This window comes from Leopardus geoffroyi, chromosome A2 (genome assembly GCF_018350155.1).
Source record: "Leopardus geoffroyi isolate Oge1 chromosome A2, O.geoffroyi_Oge1_pat1.0, whole genome shotgun sequence".
NCBI lineage: Eukaryota > Metazoa > Chordata > Mammalia > Carnivora > Felidae > Leopardus > Leopardus geoffroyi.
The window spans coordinates 81,232,109-81,254,570 of NC_059331.1; the positions used below are offsets into that span (position 1 = coordinate 81,232,109).

General features: G+C 37.3%; 1 protein-coding gene across 3 annotated transcripts in view; it reads left to right on the forward strand.

Moving 5' to 3' along the window:
- The window catches only part of RELN (reelin), a 531,804-nt gene that overhangs the window by 237,098 nt on the left and 272,244 nt on the right, over positions 1-22,462 (forward strand). For all 3 annotated transcript variants that reach the window (XM_045494541.1, XM_045494542.1, XM_045494543.1), the window contains exons 5-6: positions 8,579-8,611; positions 11,608-11,686. In XM_045494541.1, coding sequence (XP_045350497.1) covers positions 8,579-8,611; positions 11,608-11,686 — 112 coding nt within the window. The remainder of the gene's footprint in view (positions 1-8,578; positions 8,612-11,607; positions 11,687-22,462) is intronic.

Consider the following 22,462-nt stretch of genomic DNA (forward strand, 5'->3'; position numbering starts at 1 on the left):
GGGAAACATATGGTTCTCTCCCCCAGAAAAAGTCAGGGCATGAGCAAAAGCAAGACAAGGAATCACAAGTGTTATACTTAATATCTCATTATTGACAGCTCATAGTAGAATAAATCTCACCTGAAAGAGTTCTCTGTTTCCCCATTTGCAGATTATAAAGATATATTTTAGTTTTTCTCCTATTCCATTTATTTTAGAATATGACAGATGATAAGTTGTTATGAGACACAAATCTAATTGAGATGGGAAATGGGGGGGAAGGGAAGAGAAAAATACCTCCTAATATTGCTGGTTCTGTGCATAATTTAGCTGTCTTTAAATATTAAGGAATCTTTTATACTGATCATAAGTATATTCCTGAACACAGAGAGAACTATTTTCACTCTGAATTTATAACATTTTTGGAAGCTTAATTATCATACTTGAAGGTCAAATGGTTCTTTATTGCAATAAAATACAAAAGTAATAAAGAAATTATTCCTGGGGAGATGAAAGTCTAGGTTCATAGCTCATTAAATGGTAACTTCACAGACCGTGTCTAATTTGTCATATTTAGCTTTGGAAATTTCATACATTTGAATTTCAAATTAGGTGAAGAGATACCTGAGGCAAAACTACCTAGGGCCTTTGAATTCTAAAATGATCTGGAGATATGGTTCCCATAACATAATACCTTTATTTGTAAGAAGTTCCTGTCATCATATATATACTGCTTGCCTGACTCAAACGCTTTTTTTTAAGTAATCAATAATATTAACACAAAGATCATTAACCACTCCCTCAATTCGTTTATAGACAACCCTTCCTTTTTTCTGCTCAGCATATTGAAATCTTTGTACTGAATTATTTGTTGAAAAAATTGACAGAAATATATTTTAGAGTAACATGATTACTTAAAAGTTTCCTTCCAAAACAAGTGACTTGCAAGATAAACACTTGTCCAAAGAACAACCTTTGGGGGAGTTAAACATGACCTCATTTCTTTCTAAAGTGCCTCTTCTAGGCTGCTGTGATCTCAGGAGATGCTGGTGGGTGCCGTTTTTGAAAAAGCATAAATGCGGAAATGCTTTCTAAATAAATGAAGCTTTACTTTCAGCATGAAATTTGTCTCTTGAATAAATTGAATTCATTTATTCAATTCATTAAATCAAAGACTTTTTGCTTCGATTTATATTGAGAAACCATATAATGATCTATGTTTAGAATATTCACTAAAAAACACCCAAAGATTTAAGCTCTGGGATGGCATTAAGAAAAGCATGATTGTGAGGTCCAAGATCCAAATGAAATCATAGACGCTGGAATTAAAGGTGTTTGCTGCCTGTTTGAGTTTATCAGAACTTTCTGATCTTCCATTTCCATCAGCAGAGCTCAGCTACTGCTCTCTTACCCATGTCCTAAGACAAATCATTACCGTCTATGAGATGCTGTAAATAATTGGAGATAATAGAGAAAATGTGTTTAGCAAAAGAAAAATAATGTTCACAGAGTAACTCTCTATGCCAAGCAATAGATAGATATTTAACATCAGTTGTATTTAAATGTTTGGAAAAGGATTGATAAGTAGTTGTTTTCATATCATAATGAAGGTCAGATTAACTCACTGTGAGTGGAAAATAATGAGCTATTAAAAATCTTTAACCCCCCGCACCCAAATATATTCCTTAGGAAGGGACATGCAAATCTTGTGACTAGAAACAGTACCAACACGCAGATGTGTAAACAAAATGGCCTAAGTGCTTTTTTCCATTTACTCAACTAAGTAAGTGTCAGTACACATTTTTTCTACTTTTTTTTTTTTTTTTTTTTTTTTTTTTTTTTTAGTTTTTAACAGTTTACTGTTTTTTTGGTTTTTTTTTCTTGTTTACCGGCTCTTGGGATATTGGTCTAACAAAATTACATAGGTCTTCATTTATTCCTGGTAAAATTGCTACCAACTTGTGTTGATAATTTGAAAAATTTTAGGGGTACCTGGGTGGTTCAGTTGGTTAAGCATCTGACTTCAGCCTAGGTCATGATCCCATGCTTCGTGAGTTCGAGCCCCACGTTGGGCTTTGTGCTGACAGCTTGGAACCTGGAGCCTGCTTCAGATTCTGTGTCTCCCTCTCTCTCTCTGTCCCTCCCCCACTTGTACTCTCTCTGTCTCCCAAAAATAAGTAAATATTTAAATTTTTTTTTTTTTAATTTTAAAGGTGCTTGGCTTTTTTTTCAGGTAAAAACATGCAACAGTATGCCATCCTTCGTTGTTGTTGTTGTTGTTGTTGTTTTAATTGAAATTCAAGTTAGTTAACATATAGTGTAGTATTGGTTTCAGGAGTAGAATTTAAGGATTCATTACTTACATATAACACCCAGGGCTCATCCCAAGTGCCCTTCTTAATGCCCATCAACCATTTAGCCCATCCCCACCCACCCACCTCCCCTCGTGCAACCCTCAGTTTGTTCTCTATACTCAAGAGTCACTTATGGTTTGCCTCCCTGTCTTTTTTTATCTTATTTTCTTTCCCTTCCCCTATGTTCATCTGTTTTGTTTATTAAATTCTTCATATGAGTGAAATCATATGATATTTGTCTTTCTTTGACTCATTTCACTTAGCATGATATACTCTAGTTCCATCTACGTTGTTGCAAATGGTAAGATTTCATTCTTATTGGTTGCCAAATAATATTCCATTGTATATATACCACATCTTCTTTATCTGTTTATCAGTCAATGGACATTTGGGCTCTTTCCATAATTTGGCTATTGTCAATAGTACTGCTATAAACATTGGGGTGCAAGTTCCCCTTAAAATTAGCATTTTTGTATCCTTTGGATAAATACCTAGTAGTGCAATTGCTGGGTCATTCCACTTTTAGCTTTTTGAGGAACCTCCATAGTGTTTTCCAGAGTGGCTGAACCAGTTTTCATTCCCACCAACAGTGCATCCTTGCCAACATCTCTTGTTTCCTGAGTTATTAATGTTAGCCATTCTGACAGGTGTGAGGTGGTATCTCATTGTGGTTTTGATTTGTAGCCCTGATGATGAGTGACATTGAGCATTTTTTTTCATGTGTCTGTTAGCCATCTGGATGTCTTCTTTGGAAAAGTGTCTATTCATGTCTTCTTCTCATTGCTTAACTGGGTTCTTTGGTTTTGGGTATTGAGTTGGTAAGATTTTATAGATTTTGGATATTAACCCTTTATCTAATATGTCATTTGCAAATATCTTTTCCCATTACATCAGTTGCCTTTTAGTTTTGTTGATTGTTTCCTTTGCTGTGTAGAAACTTTTTATCTTGATGAGGTCCAAATAAGTTCATTTTTGTTTTTTTCCCCCTTGCCTCCAGAGACATGTTTAGTAAAAAGTTGCTCCAGCTGAGGTCAAAGAGGTTGCTGCCTGCTTTCTTCTGTAGTATTTTGATGGTTTCCTGTCTTATTTTTTGGTCTTTCATCCATTTTGAATTTATTTTTGTGTATGCTATAAGAAAGTGGTACAGTTTCTTCATTATGCATGTCACTGTCCAGTTCTCCCAACACCATGTGTTGAAGAGACCATCTTATTTCCATTGGATATTTTTTCCTGCTTTGTCAAAGATTAGTTGGCCATATATTTGTGGGTCCATTTCTGGGTTCTCTATTCTGTTCCATTGATCTATGTGTCTGTTTTTCTGCCAGCACCATACTGTCTTGATGATTACAGCTTTCTAATACAGCTTGAAGTCTGGAATTGTGATGCCTCCAGCATTGTTTCTTTTGTTGTTGTTATTTTTTTGGTTGTTTTCAACATTACTTTGGCTATTCTGGGTCTTTTCTAGGACCATGCAGATTTTAGAATTGTTTATTCTAAATCTGTGGAAAATGTTGGTGTTATTTTATAGGGATTGCATTGAATGTGTAGATTGCTTTGAGTAGTATAGACATTTCAACAATATTTGTTCTTCCAATCCATGAGCATAGAATGTTTTTCCATTTCTCTCATAAGTGTTCTATAGTTTTCAACGTACAGATCTGTTACCTCTTTGGTTAAATTTGTTCCTAGCTATCTTACGGTTTTTGGTGCTATTGTAAATGGGAGCCATACCTTCATTCTTAATCCTTTGCTGAAAACAGACTTTTAAAAGAACATGGAGGCTTTAGTGAGATTCTGTCATGGTTCTTACATTTTGTTGGCTTGTTTTTACTTTGTTCTTTTAAGCAAAGTAGGAACTTCATTTTAAGTAGGCTGTTTAGCATTTCAAATTTTATCTGTGGTTTTGACTAAGTTGATTCATTTTGGTGACATTTGGCATACTCTTGATGTTATCAAGATACAACTTAAGTCCAATTTCCAATTCAGTACAATTACTTGAACCTGATCAAGCTTTAAAGAGGATGTAGTTTCTATAATTTTTGTAGGTCTAAATGACATTAAGTTTGTGGGTAAAGATTTCAGAGATGTGTGATTATTTTGAATGACATCAAGTTCAGTGAAACACAAATTCATTTACACATTTATCCTCTGTTAACACAGATAGTGTTGTCATCTTGCCTAGGATCAGTAACGAATTAGTAAATTTTTGGAATTATAAGTTGGGTTTATTTATCCATTGCCAATGCTCATAGATCTCCTTAGAGTGATCTATAAAATCCAACTGCAGATGTGGTATCCCATGATCATTGTACTTTAATTCTAAAAAACACCACTGAAAGTTTGGCCTCTAGCCATTACACTGTTTATAAGAGTTTACAAATTATTGGTAGAAACTTCATATTAAGCTGAATTGCCCCCAAATTTATGGGAAGATAAGCAATTTAATAAGTAATCACATGTTTGTATAAACTAAAGTAAACTTTTGGTCTTTTTCTCAAGTGAATTTTTTCTGCAGCATAGGATGTACAACTAATCTCTTTTGTGAATCTAGGGATATCCAAATTTGTTAAGTTACATGTTAGGACAGTAAGTGCGTTCTCATAGCTTGAAGTTCTGTCCAGCCTTTACATATAGTCTCATGGGATTCACCAATGAAGCCAAATTGGGACCATATTATGAAGTGCCTCCTCAGTGATCATTTTGGGTACAAAACTATTCCAGCCATCTTTCTCTGTCTCTAATTCATTATCCAGTGCATCCTTCCCTGTATGTACCTGTGGCTGATTGTCTGACCTGGTGTTCTTATCCTGATGGAGAGATAACTGGAAGGAACTGAGATGTCTTTTATACTTCTGTTAAAGACATGTTCTGTCCTGTTTTCTCCAAAGCCAAAACCTACCTCTTTAGAAACATTTTTGTTCTCTCTCAGAACAAAACTTCCAAGTCTAAGCCATTTGGCAACTTTAGGTGGTAGCTAGAGTTGGTCCTGAGATTTTGGGTCATAGGAGTGGGAAGTTGGACCAAGGTGGGAGTGGTAGGGTGGGAACAATCAAAGGTCCTTGGGGAGCAGAGAATCAGTAATAGACCAACAAAATGTTGAGATAAAAACATTTAAGCAATCTAAAAAAATGAGTCAGAACTAGTTCAATGGCAGAGGAGCAGGAAAGGCATACTTAGTTGAAGATATGGTACTGGGCAAACACTGAGAAGGCTGACAAATTAGGACTCTCTAATGCACGTGTTTTATATTTAATAAAGGAAAGAGTAAAGACCTTTATGCCAAATTCACATAATTCATCCATGTTAGGAGTATGAGGCAAAAAGCAGGTACTATCCAAGTGGGAGTGTAATAAATAATGTTAAACTGTATTATACTTCTTTAGGCTACTTATTCTAATTTTTCTGTGGTACATTTACCCCTAATAAATATGGAACAGAGGTTGAACTTCCTACAGGCTTAGAAATTTTGTTAAATCACATAAAAAATAGATTGATATAGTCACTTACTGAGAGATGATTAAAATAAGCTTCCCAGGCCCAGTACTTTCCTAGATTTTGGACCATATTTACCCCATACGTGTATGAATATTTTTCAAGGAAATTTGTACATTTCTTTCCATCAAGTCTAATGCGTACATGTTTCTCTTTCTGAGGCAATAACGTTTAGTTATCTCGGTGGATTTTGTTAAAAATATTGAATTGATTTTTCCTAACTAGTGATTTAAAACATGATTTAAATTTGTTGAATTAGATTAAATTTAGGTGGTACTTATTGAGTGTGTAAACTACCCAGACTGTTATACTAAAGGACTTTCTGACAATATTATGAATATATTTTGGCATGTTTTCAAAGGTTTGGATCTTCAATTATTCATTTTCCAAAATATCATAAAATATATTACAATTAAGAAGTATCTTTCAGTTTAATTCAGCATTTATTGGGAACTGATTAGCAGCTTAGGCTGGTGTGTTGGGTGGCCATATTTTCTGCCTTTGAGGAACTTATTTCCTCTTGGGAGAAAAGATATATACTTAATACAAAGAATAGTTCTGCATGCTGTAAAAATAAGGGCTGGACTATATGATTAAGACCAATAGTTTTTAAATTTGGCTTTTTATGAGAATCACCAGGAAAGGTTTTCAAAAATACAGATTCTAGAGACAGTCTTTGAGACATTAATCTGCTGTCTTCCTGGTGTTGGCCTCACTGAAATAAATTCCTCTCTTGTTCCATCACTAAAAACAAAAACAAAAACACAACAAAAGCAAATTCTAAGCCTCCATTCCCAAAGATTCTGATTCCCTGAGTCTTTTCTAATTGGCCTCCCCTGATGATTATGTTGTGGGTGGTTCAGTATAAGATGCCATGTGCCAAAGTCATGTAGAAAAGGTAGATACCAATTTGGATAGACTCCTTAGATTAAGGTAGAGTAAAGCATTTTATAACTTAATCTTTTTATTGGGTCCAGGCCTCATTTAAAATCAAGTAGGTCCTGATATCAGGTCTCTGCAGATATTTTGTTAGACATATTTAAACAGTAAGTATTTTTACTTGATACTTGCCCTAAATTTTACATTTGATTTAATTAACTTATTTCCCAGTTTTCTTTGAAGTTAAATACTATATAGATATCAGTATTATTTTCCTCCTCTTCTTCACAATTTATTCCGTGAACACAGAGAACCCCTTTTGTAAAATAGCTGATATTAGTCATGTTCAACAATTATGATATCTTAACAAATGAAGCAAACAACAACAAAAAAATTTCTGGTCCTTGATCCTCGTTAGGTGCTACAAAATCTCATCTCTTGTCTTTGCAGTGGACTTTCTTGAAAGAACAGTCTGCACAGTAGTTACAAGTGTGGCCTCTGAAGCCAAATTTCCTGGGTTCATCTTTAGACTCTGCTTAACAGTGCTGTGATAACAGTATGTTCTCAATAGATATCATCTTTATTAGGATTATTTTGGTTTTTCATTTAACCCTCTTTTCTCTTAAAACTCTCTCATTTCCTTATTCCCATAATGAAATGAACTCTGTCTCAGTCTCCTTTGCTAGCTCGTCTTCTACCAGTCCCTTAAATGCGTGTTTACCACTTCATTTCACTTCTTTTTCTATGTCCTGCATTCTCTCTGAATGACATGGTCATCTTCCATGACGCCATCACCTCCTGTGTGACAATGATTCCTTAATTGATATCCAGCACCGATCTGTCTCCTAGCTGTTGTTCAGCCCTGTCCAGTAGAGGTATAGTGCAAGCCACATGTATAATTTTCAGTATTCTAGTAGCCACACTTAAAAAAAAAATAGATGAATTTTAATGACCTATTTTATTTAACATGGAATATTAATATTCCAATATTATGTCCCTTATTTGTGGAGTGCCCTTTCTTAAAATGCATATTTTGAACATCCATGCCTTTGCTCATAAATGTTCAGAAGATCGTCAAGCTCTCGTGGTAAAGTCCAAATTCCCCAGCATTCACTTCCATGATCTTGTCCTCCCTATTTTCCCAGCATCACCATTTTTACTCTCTCCTCTTAACACTTTCATCCAGTCATGCTGAAACTGTTGTGGTTCTTCCCCAAAGCCATTCTCTTTTGCTTCTCTATGCCTTTTCACTTTTACTCCAGAAAGAAGCAGCTCTCCCCTCCTCTACCACCACCTACGTTCCTTCTGCTCATCTTTCAAAACCTAGCAGAGAAATCATCTTCTCTGGAAAACCTCTCCCAACAACCCTTTTACTGTTCAGCCTGGAACCAGTATCCCTTCCTTGTCTGCCATAGCACTTACTGCACTATATTCTAGTTAGCAGATGGTAATGAGCTCTTTTGAGAGCAAGAGTGGCACTATTTTCTATTTCCCTAACACCCATAATAGCCCCTGAGAGGTACTGGGTGCTCAGGAAGAGTTTTAGCATATCCATTAACTATCACGTCACATTTATATTGTGTGTTTCGAGGGATACCTGAGGCTGATGTGTTTGAGGGATACACTCAACTATCCTGAATGTAAGGGGTTCTACTCTTCAGTTTAGGAGTTACTTTTAAATAGAATAACTACATAGAAAGTTGGATGTTTTACTTTAAGATGTTTACTAGCATTTTTTTTTTCTTACTCTTCCAAAAAAGTCCTAGTCATTTAATTTCTTTAGTGTTACCTAATTTTTATAATTGTATTTGATTATTACTGATTTTGCTTTTGTTGCTAATCAATCATCTTTCCCTTTTTCTCTCTTGGTCCAGCTCCAACAGAAGCCACGATGCACCCACATCTAGGTAAGTGCTTAAGACCCCAGTGTCACTAACCTTAGTACTTAGATAGGCTTGTTTCAATCCTCTCACTGTGTGGGCAGATGATATAGAGGTGAGGAAACTTCCTGCCCTCTCTGATTCACTGATCATTCACTGAAATCAGTCTCAGGTTCATATTATGCTCGAACACAGGACCTCACCAAGGAGGCAATCATGGTGCCCACTTGAGGCCAGTGGAAGGACTTTTAAACCTGTTAGTACATCCATCCTTGCGATCCTGTTGAGCCTGATCTTTTATTTTTTATTATTTTTTATTTTTTTTTAATATATGAAATTTATTGTCAAATTGGTTTCCATACAACACCCAGTGCTCATCCCAAAAGATGCCCTCTTCAATGCCCATCACCTACCCTCCCCCACTCCCGCCCCCCATCAACCCTCAGTTTGTTCTCAGTTTTTAAGAGTCCCTTATGCTTTGGCTCTCTCCCCCTCTAACCTCTTTTTTTTTTCCTTCCCCTCCCCCGTAGGTTTCTGTTAAGTTTCTCAGGATCCACATAAGAGTGAAAACATATGGTATCTGTCTTTCTCTGTATGAGCCTGATCTTTTGATCAAGGATTTTAATGCCAAATTTTCCCCAGAGCTCCTACCCATCATAAACAGTAGAGCATAGGGTTGGTGTGCAAGGAGCTAGGAGTGTGGAGTCATGGAGGTCATTTCACATTTGAGATAACTGTTCAGACTAGTACTGGGTTGTAAAAAGAGAGTTTGGTCATTTCTTTCAAAATTGAAATGAAGTTGTTCAAATAACCATAAGCTTTGTTTAATGGCACCATATAAAGTTACTACCTCTCATTTTTCTCATGATCTTTCCATAGTGCCATGCAAGGCAAGGTTTGTAGTTGCTAAGAATAGTTTCTGGAACCACTTCCTGGGTTTATCTCACCTTCTCTGCTTGCTGGCCATGTACGTTGAGTAAGCTACTTAGCCTCTCTGTGCCTCAGTTTCCTCATCTGCAAAATAGAGGAAATAATAGTACCTACCTCCTTGGGTTGTTATGATTGAATGAATTTCTGTTTGTAAAGGTGTACAGTCAATGATATAATAGTGTTTGGAAAGAAGTAAACACATGAACAAATAACCATTGAGGCTTACCCATGCCTCTGTAAAACATTCTATAGAAAACAAATGGTCTTTTAAGAGTTCAATTTCTCATTGTGTTAGTGAGGGTTTATTTTAAAAGCGATTTCCAACGCTACACTATTTAATAAGAATGAAAATAAATCATCCTGGCTGGCTCTAGCCTTTTCAGATGTCTCTCACGGTGGGACTTGCAGATGGGTCAGTTGTTTGTCTCTTGGGCTTTTCCTTTCAACCTACAAACCCAATTAATTTATTTTTCTCTTTGGAAAATCTTCCTTGAGAAGCTCTACTTTTATGTAATGCTACAGCTTGGGGCTCCTCTTCTTTGGCAGACTAACTCAAACAAGTGCTTAGAAACATGCCTTCTGGCAGCCAAGGCAGGCTGGTGACCCGCAGTGGCCCAGCCTCTTCTGGGCCAGGTTAGGTATTTGGGAGAGCTGCACCCTGTAGGCATTTCAGGCACTGCATCTAATCGCTCAGAGGAATCATTAAATCACTCCCACACGCAGAATACATCACAGCGTTCTCCCTGCGTAAATCCATATTCTCCCTGTTGTCCTGCCTAAGGCTTCTGAGTTTGAGCAGCCGTTGCTCTTAATACATGCTGATTCACTGGTTTCCTGGACTTCGTTATGTGCTTACCTGCTGGCATACCTGGAATAAAGAGAGCGAAGAGGGCCGTGGGTGGCAGTGTCACCAAAGAGAACTTGGAAGTACGCTTCCTGATATTTGGAAGTGATTTTAATTACCCACTGGATCGATGAATTATTTGTGTTATTCAAGTGAGCCAAAAACATAAAATATCACCTTTGAAAAGAAGTAAAAAAAAAATGGTTATTTTTTTGTTAATCAGATCCTGTGATTTTAATTTTTCCAAAAAGCATGTGTAAACTAGTTCAAACAGAATCATACAGGCCCAGAGAATTTATATGAGCCAAAAGAAACTTCCCAAGCAAACCAGGGGAATGGGATGAGAGGGTTTTTGACCATGAAATTCATTTTTTACAACTTGAGTAGAAAGAATTTTCATTTCTCCCACAGACTTAAAAGCGAGCCATGAATTTTTTTTTTTTACTTATCCACCTTCTATTCAGTGGAAAAATCACAAATTCTATGGCTTACGAAAGCACTCTTTGCTCTTGGTATGCCCAAAGTTGTTTGAAAACTTAAAAATAGATATTTAATACAATCTCAAGTGTAATGATAATTTATTTTAAACTATGGGTGGCTCCCTCATATGCCTCCTGACTTTTAACATGACTTTATTTAGGACTTTTACTTAAGGTAGATAAATTCTCCTATGTAGCTCTGAGGGGGAAAAATGTTAACACTTTGCAACACATTGAATAAAATATGAGTGAATATGCAGAACTAGGGAAAACAAGGCAGGGGAAGAGGGATAGTAGGAAAGAGATGAAGAAATGGGTTAGTAAATACCAGCAACAATAGCTGACAATGAATAGCCAGAATGGTCCATCTGCTTCTATTAAAGTGAGTTAACACTGAACCTTTCTGGGCATATTGAGCTATGAGAGACAAGTCTTGTGTGACCTGTCTTCATAGGTTAGTACTGACCTTGGCCTTCCTGCCTTTTCTGCCTGGTGACAGTTTGGTCGGGTTTCTCTTTGGGGACTGTGGTTTCCAGACTTGTAGGTGCCTAACCATCGAGACTTTACACTTGTCCCTTAGTAGTTTAGGGGCCAAATATATAATCAACTGCTTATTTAAAATTCAGTTTTAATTTAAAATACTGTTATTCCAAAATAAATAAATAAATAAAATATTGTTATTCCTCATAAAGGCAGTACATTGACCCTTTTGTGTAGCTAAGTCTATTATTTAGTATAATTTTTTCCTAAATACTTTATTTTTCTTTTAGCTGAAGTACATAGTGACAGCGTTATCCTACGAGATGACTTTGACTCCTATCACCGACTAGAGTTGAATCCAAATATATGGTAAGTTACAGGAATATGTTTCACTTTGGTTTGTTTGTGTTATGCAAAAAAAAAAAAAAAAATGATGCTGATTGCTCCCTTGGAGCAGTTACATAACGTTAAATTACTCTTCAAGCACTAAGGGATGAATAAAAGTTGTGAGTTGTTCAACCAGGAAACTGGGCTTAATGTAGGCTGCATGTCTATTTCTCGACTTCTTTAAAAACTGAATCTAGGTGGCATCTCAAAGCCATGCATATGTTTAGATTTTTTTTCAGGTGTACAAGTTCTTTATGTAGAAAACATTATGCTTTAGTGTGTCTAATAATTGCATTTATGCTGAGGAAAAGAAGAGAAATGGTTTATCTGAAATGAGAGGTGATTTGAGTCACACTTATAAATAACTTCTAAGTCATTGGACTGCCTCATTTATTTACACCCTAGTCTCTCCTCTGAAGGCAGCTTAGGTTCAACTCCATGGGATTTTTGAGGGCAAAGAAATAATGAATCAAACCCATTCATTAAAAACTTGTTGAATAGAGGGGCACCAGTGGGCTCAGTCGGTTAAGCATCCGACTTCAGCTTAGGTCATGATTTCACAGTTTGTGGGTTTGAGCCCCGTGTTGGGCTCCGTGCTGACAGCTTGGACCCTGGAGCCTGCTTCGGATTCTGTGTCTCCCTCTCTCTCTGACCCTCCCCTGCTTGTGTTCTGTCTCTTTCTGTCTCTCAAATGTGAATAAATGTTAAAAAAAATTTTTTTTAACCTGTCGAATACATCAACGGATGCATGAATTTGTTGGCAATTTGTTGTATTTTTGGTGACTGGGGAAATAGGTCTGTCAACCCAGACCTACCATCAATCTGTGTCATTTTAGAGAATATCTGAATGTGGATGTTCTATGACATTAAATGTTTTTATATACACAACCAAAAGCTCAAGGTAAATTTGAAGCTCTAATGTAAGTAAACTTTCAAGTTGCAACCAAAATTCAAACAATGCTCAAGACTAGAAAGAAATGAAAAACAGGGGCGCCTGGGTCGCGCAGTCGGTTAAGCGTCCGACTTCAGCCAGGTCACGATCTCGCGGTCCGTGAGTTCGAGCCCCGCGTCGGGCTCTGGGCTGATGGCTCAGAGCCTGGAGCCTGTTTCTGATTCTGTGTCTCCCTCTCTCTCTGCCCCTCCCCCGTTCATGCTCTGTCTCTCTCTGTCTCAAAAATAAATAAACGTTGAAAAAAAAATTAGAAAAAAAAAAAAAAAGAAATGAAAAACACTAATTCAAAAAGATATATGCACCATGTTTATTGCAGTATTATTTATAATAAACAAGATATAGAAGTAACTAAGTCTATTAATAGGTGAAGGGATAAGGAAGGCGTGTCTTTGGAATATTGTGCAACCATAAAAAAAGGATGAGATCTGGCCATTTGCAACAACCTGGTTGGAGCTAGAAGGTATTATGCTAAGGGAAATAAGTCAGATTGAGAAATATAAGTACCATGTGATGTCACACATTTGTGGAATCTAAAAAATAAAACACATGAATAAACAAATCCTAAACAAATAAATATCAGAATCAGACCCTAAATACAGAGAACAAACTGATGGTTGCCAGAGGGAGGGGCGGAATGAACAAAATGGGTAAAGGGGAGTGGAGTATACAGGCTTCCAGTTATCGAATGGGCATAAAAGGCACAGCATAGGGAATATTGTCAATGATCCTATAATAGCATGTATGGTGACAGCTGGTAGTTATGCTTGTGGTGATTGGATCAGAACATATATAGAAGTTGCAACACTATGTTGTACACCTGAAATTAATGTAACATTATATGCCAATTATATTCAAATTTAAAAACAGACTAGAACTCCATCCTCAGATGTCAGTATATGATATTCATTTCTGTTTTTCTTTATTTTCACTGTTCAATGAATATTAGGCAATAATAATTTTATTTATACAGTAAATTTCAAAGGGATATCGTCCTTCTCTCAAATAGCTTATAGTTTAGTAGAGGATATACAAAATGCATATTTTTAAAACCCTCCTAATCCAGGATAGAAATTCTTAATTCTAATAGAAGGGGTACAAATAACATGTATTGTAGTTCCAGAACAAGAAAGATGGCTCTGATGGGATTTTCTTAGAGAAAGTGGCCCTGGAACTGAGCATTGAAGATGTTATATAGATGGAGAGTGCTGGTGCTTAAATACTAGACGGAGGAACTTTTTGTGCCTTTTCTAGAAAGAAATATTGATCTAGATAGTATATAATAAAAATCAGAGTAGCCAGAATCATAAAGTCTCATAATTTATATGCCACCTAAGAAATAGTTTATCAATAAAATTTCACTTCCCTGGGAACATATCCTAAATACAAATTTCTTAAAGCAAATTGAAAATCTTTACTAAGAAAAGGCCAAAGAAACTCTCTAAGCACTGCTTGTGCCCAGGAAAAACTCTCTACTCCTCTTGACATTAGGGGTTTTTATATTCTATTAATATAGATGTTGTCAGATGATTTGTTTCTTTCAAGGCAAGTTTATTTCTGTCAAGCTAATTCATTGTCTTCAGTGAGTTTTCTTGATAGATACAAAATGTGACTTTTATGGGGTTCAAATTCTGTTGTTTTTGAAATCAATAAAACATGATTGATTTTGCTTCACCCATTTTCATGACTGATCTGATATATGCTTTCTTGACCCAAGTTATGGATTTTGTGTCCCTCTCACTTAACTTATGGTTTCTCCCACTTAAAAAAATTTTTTGTTAACTTTAAAAAGCCACGTACTTCTGTTTTCTATGAAATATATTTCATAGTAATTTTACTTTATCTCTTATTGCCCACAGTCTCCTTCATGTAGCCTCTTTAAGGTTAAAAAAGCCCCAACTATGAACCTCTCATCATTTGAGAGAGGACTTTGTTCAGCAAAAGGTGGCAGAGGTTCTGAGGTCAGGCCAGTCCAGTTTGACTCTTTAGCTCGTCACTGGCCAGCTGGGTACCTTGAGAAAAGCGAAAAGCTTCCTTTATGGCTAAGAGCCTGTTTCTTTGTCAGTAAAAAGTGAGATGAATACTGTTTTTACAACATTGTTTTAAAGTTTGATGAGTTGGAAAAGATCTGGCACCATGTCTAGTATTGTAGGTGCTCAGTACAAGTTAGTGCCTTCCCTTCTTCCCTTCTTCTCTCTTCTTTCCCTACTCTTCTCTCTTTCCCTCCCTCTCTCTCTACCACCTCCCCTGCCCTCTTCCCCTACTTTCCTTCTTCTCTCTCCCTCTTTTTGTCCCTCCTTCCCTTTCTTCCTCCTGTGATATATTTGCACATTGTTCTCCTCGTCTCCTCTAAACCCAGATATGACCCCAAATCATTATTATTTTTAAAATCTTCAACCAATTGAAGGACTTCAACCAAGTCCTCATGTATTCCACTATTGCATTTGGATGAAAAAAAACACATCAGAGTAAATATTTCTGTATTATATAATATATGGAACATATATTAATGATAATATATTTTAGTGGAATCATAGGGAATGAGGAAAAAAGAGGATATTAGCTGTCTCAAAATCCTTAAAAATAGACATAAATTCCCTAAAGGAAGAAACTAGCACTCAATAAAATTGGACATCCCAGTGAAATATGTCCAGTATAGTAACGATGCCCTACGTGCTTTTGGAACTTTATAAAGGCAGTTTTCACTGTCCTGAAATCTGTTTTCTCACAATATTGGCAATGTGAGTTTTGTTCTTTATGATCTTGTCTTTAATTCTCTCCACCCCACAGAATTAGAAATCCCTGAGCAACTCTGTGACAGTGTAGGAAGGAGAAAACCTTACTGCCAAGTCCGTAACTCTGTGTCTCTGCTGTACATCGCCACATACATACAGCAGGGTGTCCTCTGTGCTGCTTCTGGCCAAATTCCCATGACTACATACGTCACCAAATAATTTGCCACTAGGGAAAAATGTACTGCTTGTGTAAGCATGTTCTTCCATGGGGTTTGGAAATCATTGTATGCAGTATTCAATTTGTAATTTTTAAGGACAAGCTGAAGGAAAAGTTAAGAAACTAGTTATGTCTGTGTAATGATCGAGAGAGAGATCAGTTTCAAAACCAATCACTCACAACTCCTTTGCTTCCATTAACTTCATTTAATAAAATCCCAGTTGTTTTCACTCTATTACCTGTAGTTTGTGATACTCACATTTATTATCTCATGTAAAAATTACTGTACATAAAAGACAAGGAACATAAAACACTGTGACTATTGTTATGAATGAACATAACAGCCCAGTTACTCTTCCAAGTGTTGGAGAGCAGTTGTGATAGAACCAAGAAACTTTTTTTAAATTTTTTTTTAACGTTTATTTATTTTTGAGACAGAGAGAGACAGAGCATGAATGGGGGAGGGTCAGAGAGAGGGAGACACAGAATCTGAAACAGGCTCCAGGCTCCGAGCAGTCAGCACTGAGCCCGACGCGGGGCTTAAACTCACAGACCGCGAGATCATGACCTGAGCTGAAGTCGGCCGCTTAACCGACTGAGCCACCCAGGCGCCCCCCCAAGAAACTTTTTTAAGATCAATTCAATACTGAATGTCCTGCCTGTCTACTTAGTTTAAATACTAAGTTTCATTTCAAAATTAATAAAGGTACTTGGCAAAAAGTCCAATAATATTAAAAAATATTTAAAATTAATAATAAACCTTCCTCCCACACTATAGCTGTATTCCCTTCCAACAGAAGCAGCAACTGTTAATGGTTTTTGCCAGTCCTTTCAGAAACTGTTTATGTTTACACAAGCATTGCAGTTATAAATTCTGGCCACAGACTGGGGTATCAGAGGAATAAAACTTTTCGTTGTTCTTTCATAACCCAACTTAATTTATTTTTATTGTCCTCCTTCTCCCAGTGGCTAAAACTTAATTTCAGTCGCCTTTGGCTAGGCCTCTCCCATTTTTCTGATGTTGTGACTAAGTTTCAGAGGACTTATTGGTGCAAAAGCAGGGGTGGTCTGAGGATGTACCTCTGGTCTCCCAAGTCATCTATTCCTGCAGGTACCCAGGGAGCCTTCCTGTCTCATCTAGTCTTTGGTGGCTGGTCCACACAGACAGTTTGCACTTGTCCCAGCCATTCCTTCAGGGCATGGCTCTGTTTTGAGCCCTGCATGAGGGTGTGGAGACTGCTCTGCTGCTCCTGGACCTGGGCTGTGGGCATGTTCTTGATGCTGTGCTCTGGTTTGCCATCATGCCGCTAGAGTCCTTCCACCTCCCTGCAACGCAGAGCAGAGAGTCCTTCTGCTCTTTCCTCCCCAAATATCTCTAGGGAAGCAGCCCTGTATTTCCTCTACTCTCTCAGTCTCTACTGAGTGCTTTGTTTGGATGAGAGCTGAGAAGTCAAGTTACAAATGAGGAGAAAAACAAAACCCCTTCATTGGTATATAGTGGTAGCTCAGGCTTATCGAGAGTGAGGCTTCTGTACTTCCACTTTGCCCTAATGTTGGACCACATGCAAGTATACCTCTGAACCACGACAGTAGCTTCATCAGTTCAGATGTGCCATTGAACCCAAGGGGGTGAGAGCAACACCCATCTGTCAGCACTGCTGACAACTCTTCGTTGTCATATCAAGTGTGTTCAAACGATTGTGTTACTAGGATAAAAGAGATAGTAGTATCTTACTCACATAGAGGCAACCCTCCAACCCCTAAAAACAAGGAGGCGGGAAGAAAACCCACATATAACTAAAGTTAGAAGAAATTAAAGACCTATAAATATGCTTTATCTCATTAACATTTCATTTAAGCATCTACTACTTGTACATCATCTTTCATAATTCCTTTTTATAAATTAAACTATTTTAGTATGATGTAAATACTGCTAGTATTTCATATGAATGGAGTACAGTCTTGATTTTTTTTTTTTTTATTAAGAAGAATCATAGCTAATAGCCTTAGACTGGGAGCATTCCAGCTACCCATCAGCAGGAGAATGGATAAACAATGATATAGGGGCCCTTGGGTGGCTCAGTCGGTTAAGCCTCCAACTTCAGCTCAGGTCATAATCTCACGTTTCATGGGTTTGAGCCCCGCATTGGGCTCTGTGCTGATAGCTCAGAGCCTGGAGCCTGCTTCTGATTCTGTGTCTCCCTCTCTCTCTGCCCCTCCCCTGCTCGCGCTCTGTCTCTCTCTCTCTCAAAAATAAATAAAATGTTAAAACAAACAGTGATATATCCATACAATGGAAATTCAGCAAAAAAAAGGAATTAATTGTTCATAGTGGAAACAACATGGTTAAATCTCAAAAATATTATGTGGAAGGAAAGAAGCCAGACCCAAAATAGTTCTTACTATATAGTTCCACTTCTATGAAATCTAGAATAGGCAAATTATCTAAAGTGCTAGAAATTAGATCAGTGATTGTTTCTGGGATAGGGGATTGACAGAAGGGTGGGAGGAGCTTTCTGGGGGTGACGAATATGTTATATGTATCTTGAGGGCCGTGGGTTACATAGATGTGTACACTTGTCAAAACTTGAGGTCTGTATATTTCACTGTGTGTGAATTTACCTCAGTTAAAAAATTCAATAATAATAAAAGCAATGAGAAAAAATAAGAAACATGAGACATTACTGATTCATAGCTTGCAGCTATCAAGAGTTCAGAGAGAGAGTTAAAGGAACTAGAAAGTGAATGATTTGTGGAAAATGATTTAAGTTTCCTTAAGAAGTGTCTTTATCCTCCAAGCAATTACAAAGTCAAGCAGGAATCCTTGTTTTGCTTAACAGATTATCCTTTTAATGCTTGTTTTGTGAAGTCACAGAAGGCATTTGGAGCTGGAATATCACCAGGCTCTGATGTTCTAGTGGGAAATTCGGGGCTGTTAGAAAACATGATGATAAATTGCAACTCAACGACAACAGATGTTTCCCCTCCAGCACAATAACAATAGCAGAGATGTCCTTTTCAGCAGAGATCAGGGAAGAACAGGAGTCAGTCCTCAAAAGATACATCTCAGATGAGTAAGTCGTCATGCCAACAGGGATATGAGACATCAGGAAGAAAGACACAAACGAAGTTGTCTCAGATCCTTTGGTACGTGGAGACCTCTGTCCATTGGTTTATCATACAGAAAGCCCCTCAACTTAGAGCTAAGGATTGCTTGAATCAAGAAGAGACTAGAATATTTCCATTTTTATCTCTAAAAGATCATACTGAAGGACCAGGGAAGCAGAGATCACAAACTCTGCTGCATCTGGTATTCTCTTGAAAGTACTAATTTAAAGGGGCGTCTGGATGGCTCATTTGGTTGGGTGTCTGACTCTTGATCTCGGCTCAGGTCATGATTTCATCGTTCATGAGATGGAGCCCCAAGTCGGGCTCTGTGCTGGCAGTGAGGATTCTCTCTCCCTCTCTCTCTGCCCCTACCCCTACTCATGCTTGCTTTTTCAAAATAAATAAATAAACATTAAAAGAAAAGAAAATACTAATTTATTGGAACAGTTATTCTGAAATAGAGCAAAAACATGGGTGATTTGGCCTATTAAAGTTTATTTTCTTTGAGAAAAATAATTATGTGAACAAGGAATGTAAAAAGACTGAGGTTTTAGGATGAGGGGTGTAAGTTATTTCAGCTGGAGCTCAGTGATTAAAACAGCCCGTAAGAGAAAAGAAGTCAAGCAAATAGTAAAACTACCTCACAGTTCATTGGTATCTTGATTGCCCCATAAATAACAAAAGCAGAGAGGCCTCCATTTAGTAGCCAACTGTGAGAATCACAATGTAAGCGGTTTCCAGGAAATCGGGAAAAAAAGTTAGACTGATGAATGGTGTCACCAGGAAGGAAACTGGATAAAAGCACATCCACTTTGCTCAGTGTCCAGCAGGCCCACAAGCAGTAAGTCTGGAAGCCCGTGCTGGGTGAAGGGGAGAACTGACCAGAGACACCAGGGGCTCTACAGCACTGCTGAAGGATTTCCAGGGGATGTTTTTGGTCATGATGATCACTTACAAGACACATGACCTCATAAACTTACCCAATGTAACACAGAGCATAAACCTTACATTTCTTTTCAAGAGCCGGTGAGCAAGCGAGATCATGAATAGCTGAGAAAAGTCAGGCAAAATATATCTTTTCTCTGATGACATACCTTTGCCAGAATCTCTAATATATCCATGCATTTGTGAGTTATGAAGTTATAATTTGATTTTTTTAGGGTTTAATGGTCCAATATTCTGTCCTTCTGTGCATCTTTCTCTACTTTTTCTCTTATTTCCTCCCTCTTGACTTCTCCACCTCTTCCCACTATCTCTCTTTCTTCTCTTTTGTTAATAAATTTTTTCTCTTATTACAAAACTCTCCTGTAACCCTCTTCTCCTGCCTCCTCCCCCAACTCCTTCCTCTCCTTTTCTTACCATGATGTCATTGCTCTGGGGAAAAGCTTCATCTACAATAGAAAGGTTAACCAGGAGGTGTCCTACCAATAAAATAAGGTGTGAATCTTGAGGCTTATTATTTCCTTCTTTAATCTCTGCTTTAGATGACAGAAGTAAGAGCTCACTCAATGGAATTAAATGTCAAGTACATTTGAAACAAGGGAGAAAATATTTCCTCAAGCAGCATGTAGTGGAATTCACCGTAGTAGGAGGTCAGAATATTTCGTGCAGTAGTAGGATATTAGAAGGGTTATTTTTAACCCAAATAATATTTGTCATTGTACCTGTTAACAAAGGAGAGATCAAAATTCAAAACTCCCTAGAGAAGTAAAAAGAGTTCTTTTACCTTCCTCAGTGAGAAGTAATGAGAATGAGCCATAAATGGGGTTTGTCATTTTCACATTTAGAGTATGTGTTAGCTTCTTAGAAAAAAAGGCATGACGTTGTTGAAGGTGATATTATTCTCAGTCTTATAGAGTGAAGTTTCTTGCTGTTTTTCTAAAAATATTCTACATTTGCAAAGAGAATAGGATTTTTTAAAGCTTAATCTTTTCACAAGAAAGTAGTTATGCCGTCTTCATTATAAAACATTGTCTCTCTCTTTTTAATGTTTATTTGTTGAGAGAGAGAGAGAGAGCAGGGGAGGGACAGAGAGAGGGAGAGAGAGAAAATCCCAAGCAGGCTCCATGCTCAGCACAGAGCCCAATGTGGGGCTCAGTCCCATGATCATGATATCACGACCTGAGCTGAAATCAGGAGTCGGATGCTTAACCGACTGAACCACTCAGGCACCCCAGAGTCTCTTTATTATAAAATATGGTCAAAAGTTGAATGTTCTGGTTGTTGAGGTTTGAGTGGAAAGTACACGGACCTCTGGTGTCTCCAGAAGAAGTCAGCTGACTGTCCAGCTACCAAAGGGCCCTAGAGGCCCATTTACTTTGGTGGATTCGCCAGTCCCTGATCCGGCCTTGCCTTGCAAACTCACACATCAGATTTTGTCAGACATGCAGTGTGAGTGGTTCCTGGGGGAAGAGTCAGGTTATCCTTGGGTCAGGAAATTACAAGAGTTTTCTTTTCTTTTTCCATTTTAAAGTACTTTTTATAGTCAGTACAAATATTAAAATTATTTTAATATCTCCATTCATTATCTCCATTCAGAAACGCAGGTAAATACACAATTCTGGTTTATAGAATGCCGGATTGCTTCTTTGAGGCTGAGAGCCAGACACTGACTTTTTCAGGGACAGTAAATTATGGAGAGATAATCTGATGTCCTCAGTCTTGCGGACAAACGACATGTATCTCAAATGAGAATTTGATGATAACTGATTGTCATTGAGTTTCCAGGTGATTACCTTGTTTCAGCAGAATGCGTTGACGAAAAGCTGAGTGATTTCACTCTGATATAAAAAGAAAAATGAGCCATGTAATTAGACTACTCTTGAGAAAATAATATTTCAATTATTTATTTATTGTTATGAGGATGATGTCACCACCAGCCATTCATAAATCTCCTGTTGTGCGAAGGAACCCAATTTTCTCATTAATCCTCCTCCTCTTTCCTGTGTCCTAAAAGTCCTGTGTGAGTCACTGCATGGCTGAAGGGCCATTTCAGCCTCCTCTGTGCCTCCTGAATAGGTGCTTGGCATGTTTTCCAGCCTAATAATTTCTCAATCAGGATTGAAAACATAATTATACCTTCAGAAGTTTACTCTCTACAGCATAAATGCACCTCACATATAATTCTTTATCCCAGACAAAAACAGCCACCTAAGTAATAAAAAACAAAAATAGAGAATTGATACCAAAATAGCAAGTTTCAAATTGCCAAAGAGCTTGTTATAGTGAAAAACAGAACCGTGGTTCAAAGCATTTCTTTTATGTTTATGGTTTGGTCCTTGGTGTGTTGGTCAACAAGTACCTGCCTTTATATTTACTGCTTCTTTTATGTTTTGGTTAGTGAAAAAACAAATGTGATAGTGTGTGTGTGTGTGTGTGTGTGTGTGTGTGTAGTAATGAATTATCTAAGGTTGTACATAAGCAAAAGAAGATTGTATTTGATATGTACCTCAGTCCAGCGAATTCATTCTTGACATTTCCTATGAAGTCCATGACATTTTTCTTATTCTTGTACATTTTCATTAGCAAAACAAAATCCTTTTATTAAATAAAAAAAAGACCTTTTAGGAAAAAGTTATCATAGCTTTTCAAAATAAATTCTGGTAGTAAAAAGAATGGCAAACATTTTTTTCGAGGCACATTGTTTTTTTATAGAATTAGAGTTCTTTCCTCTTACTGACTGAATTAGAGGGGCAGGGGAAGAATGTTGGACAAGGAGTCAGGGAACCTGAATTCTAGTACTGTTCTGT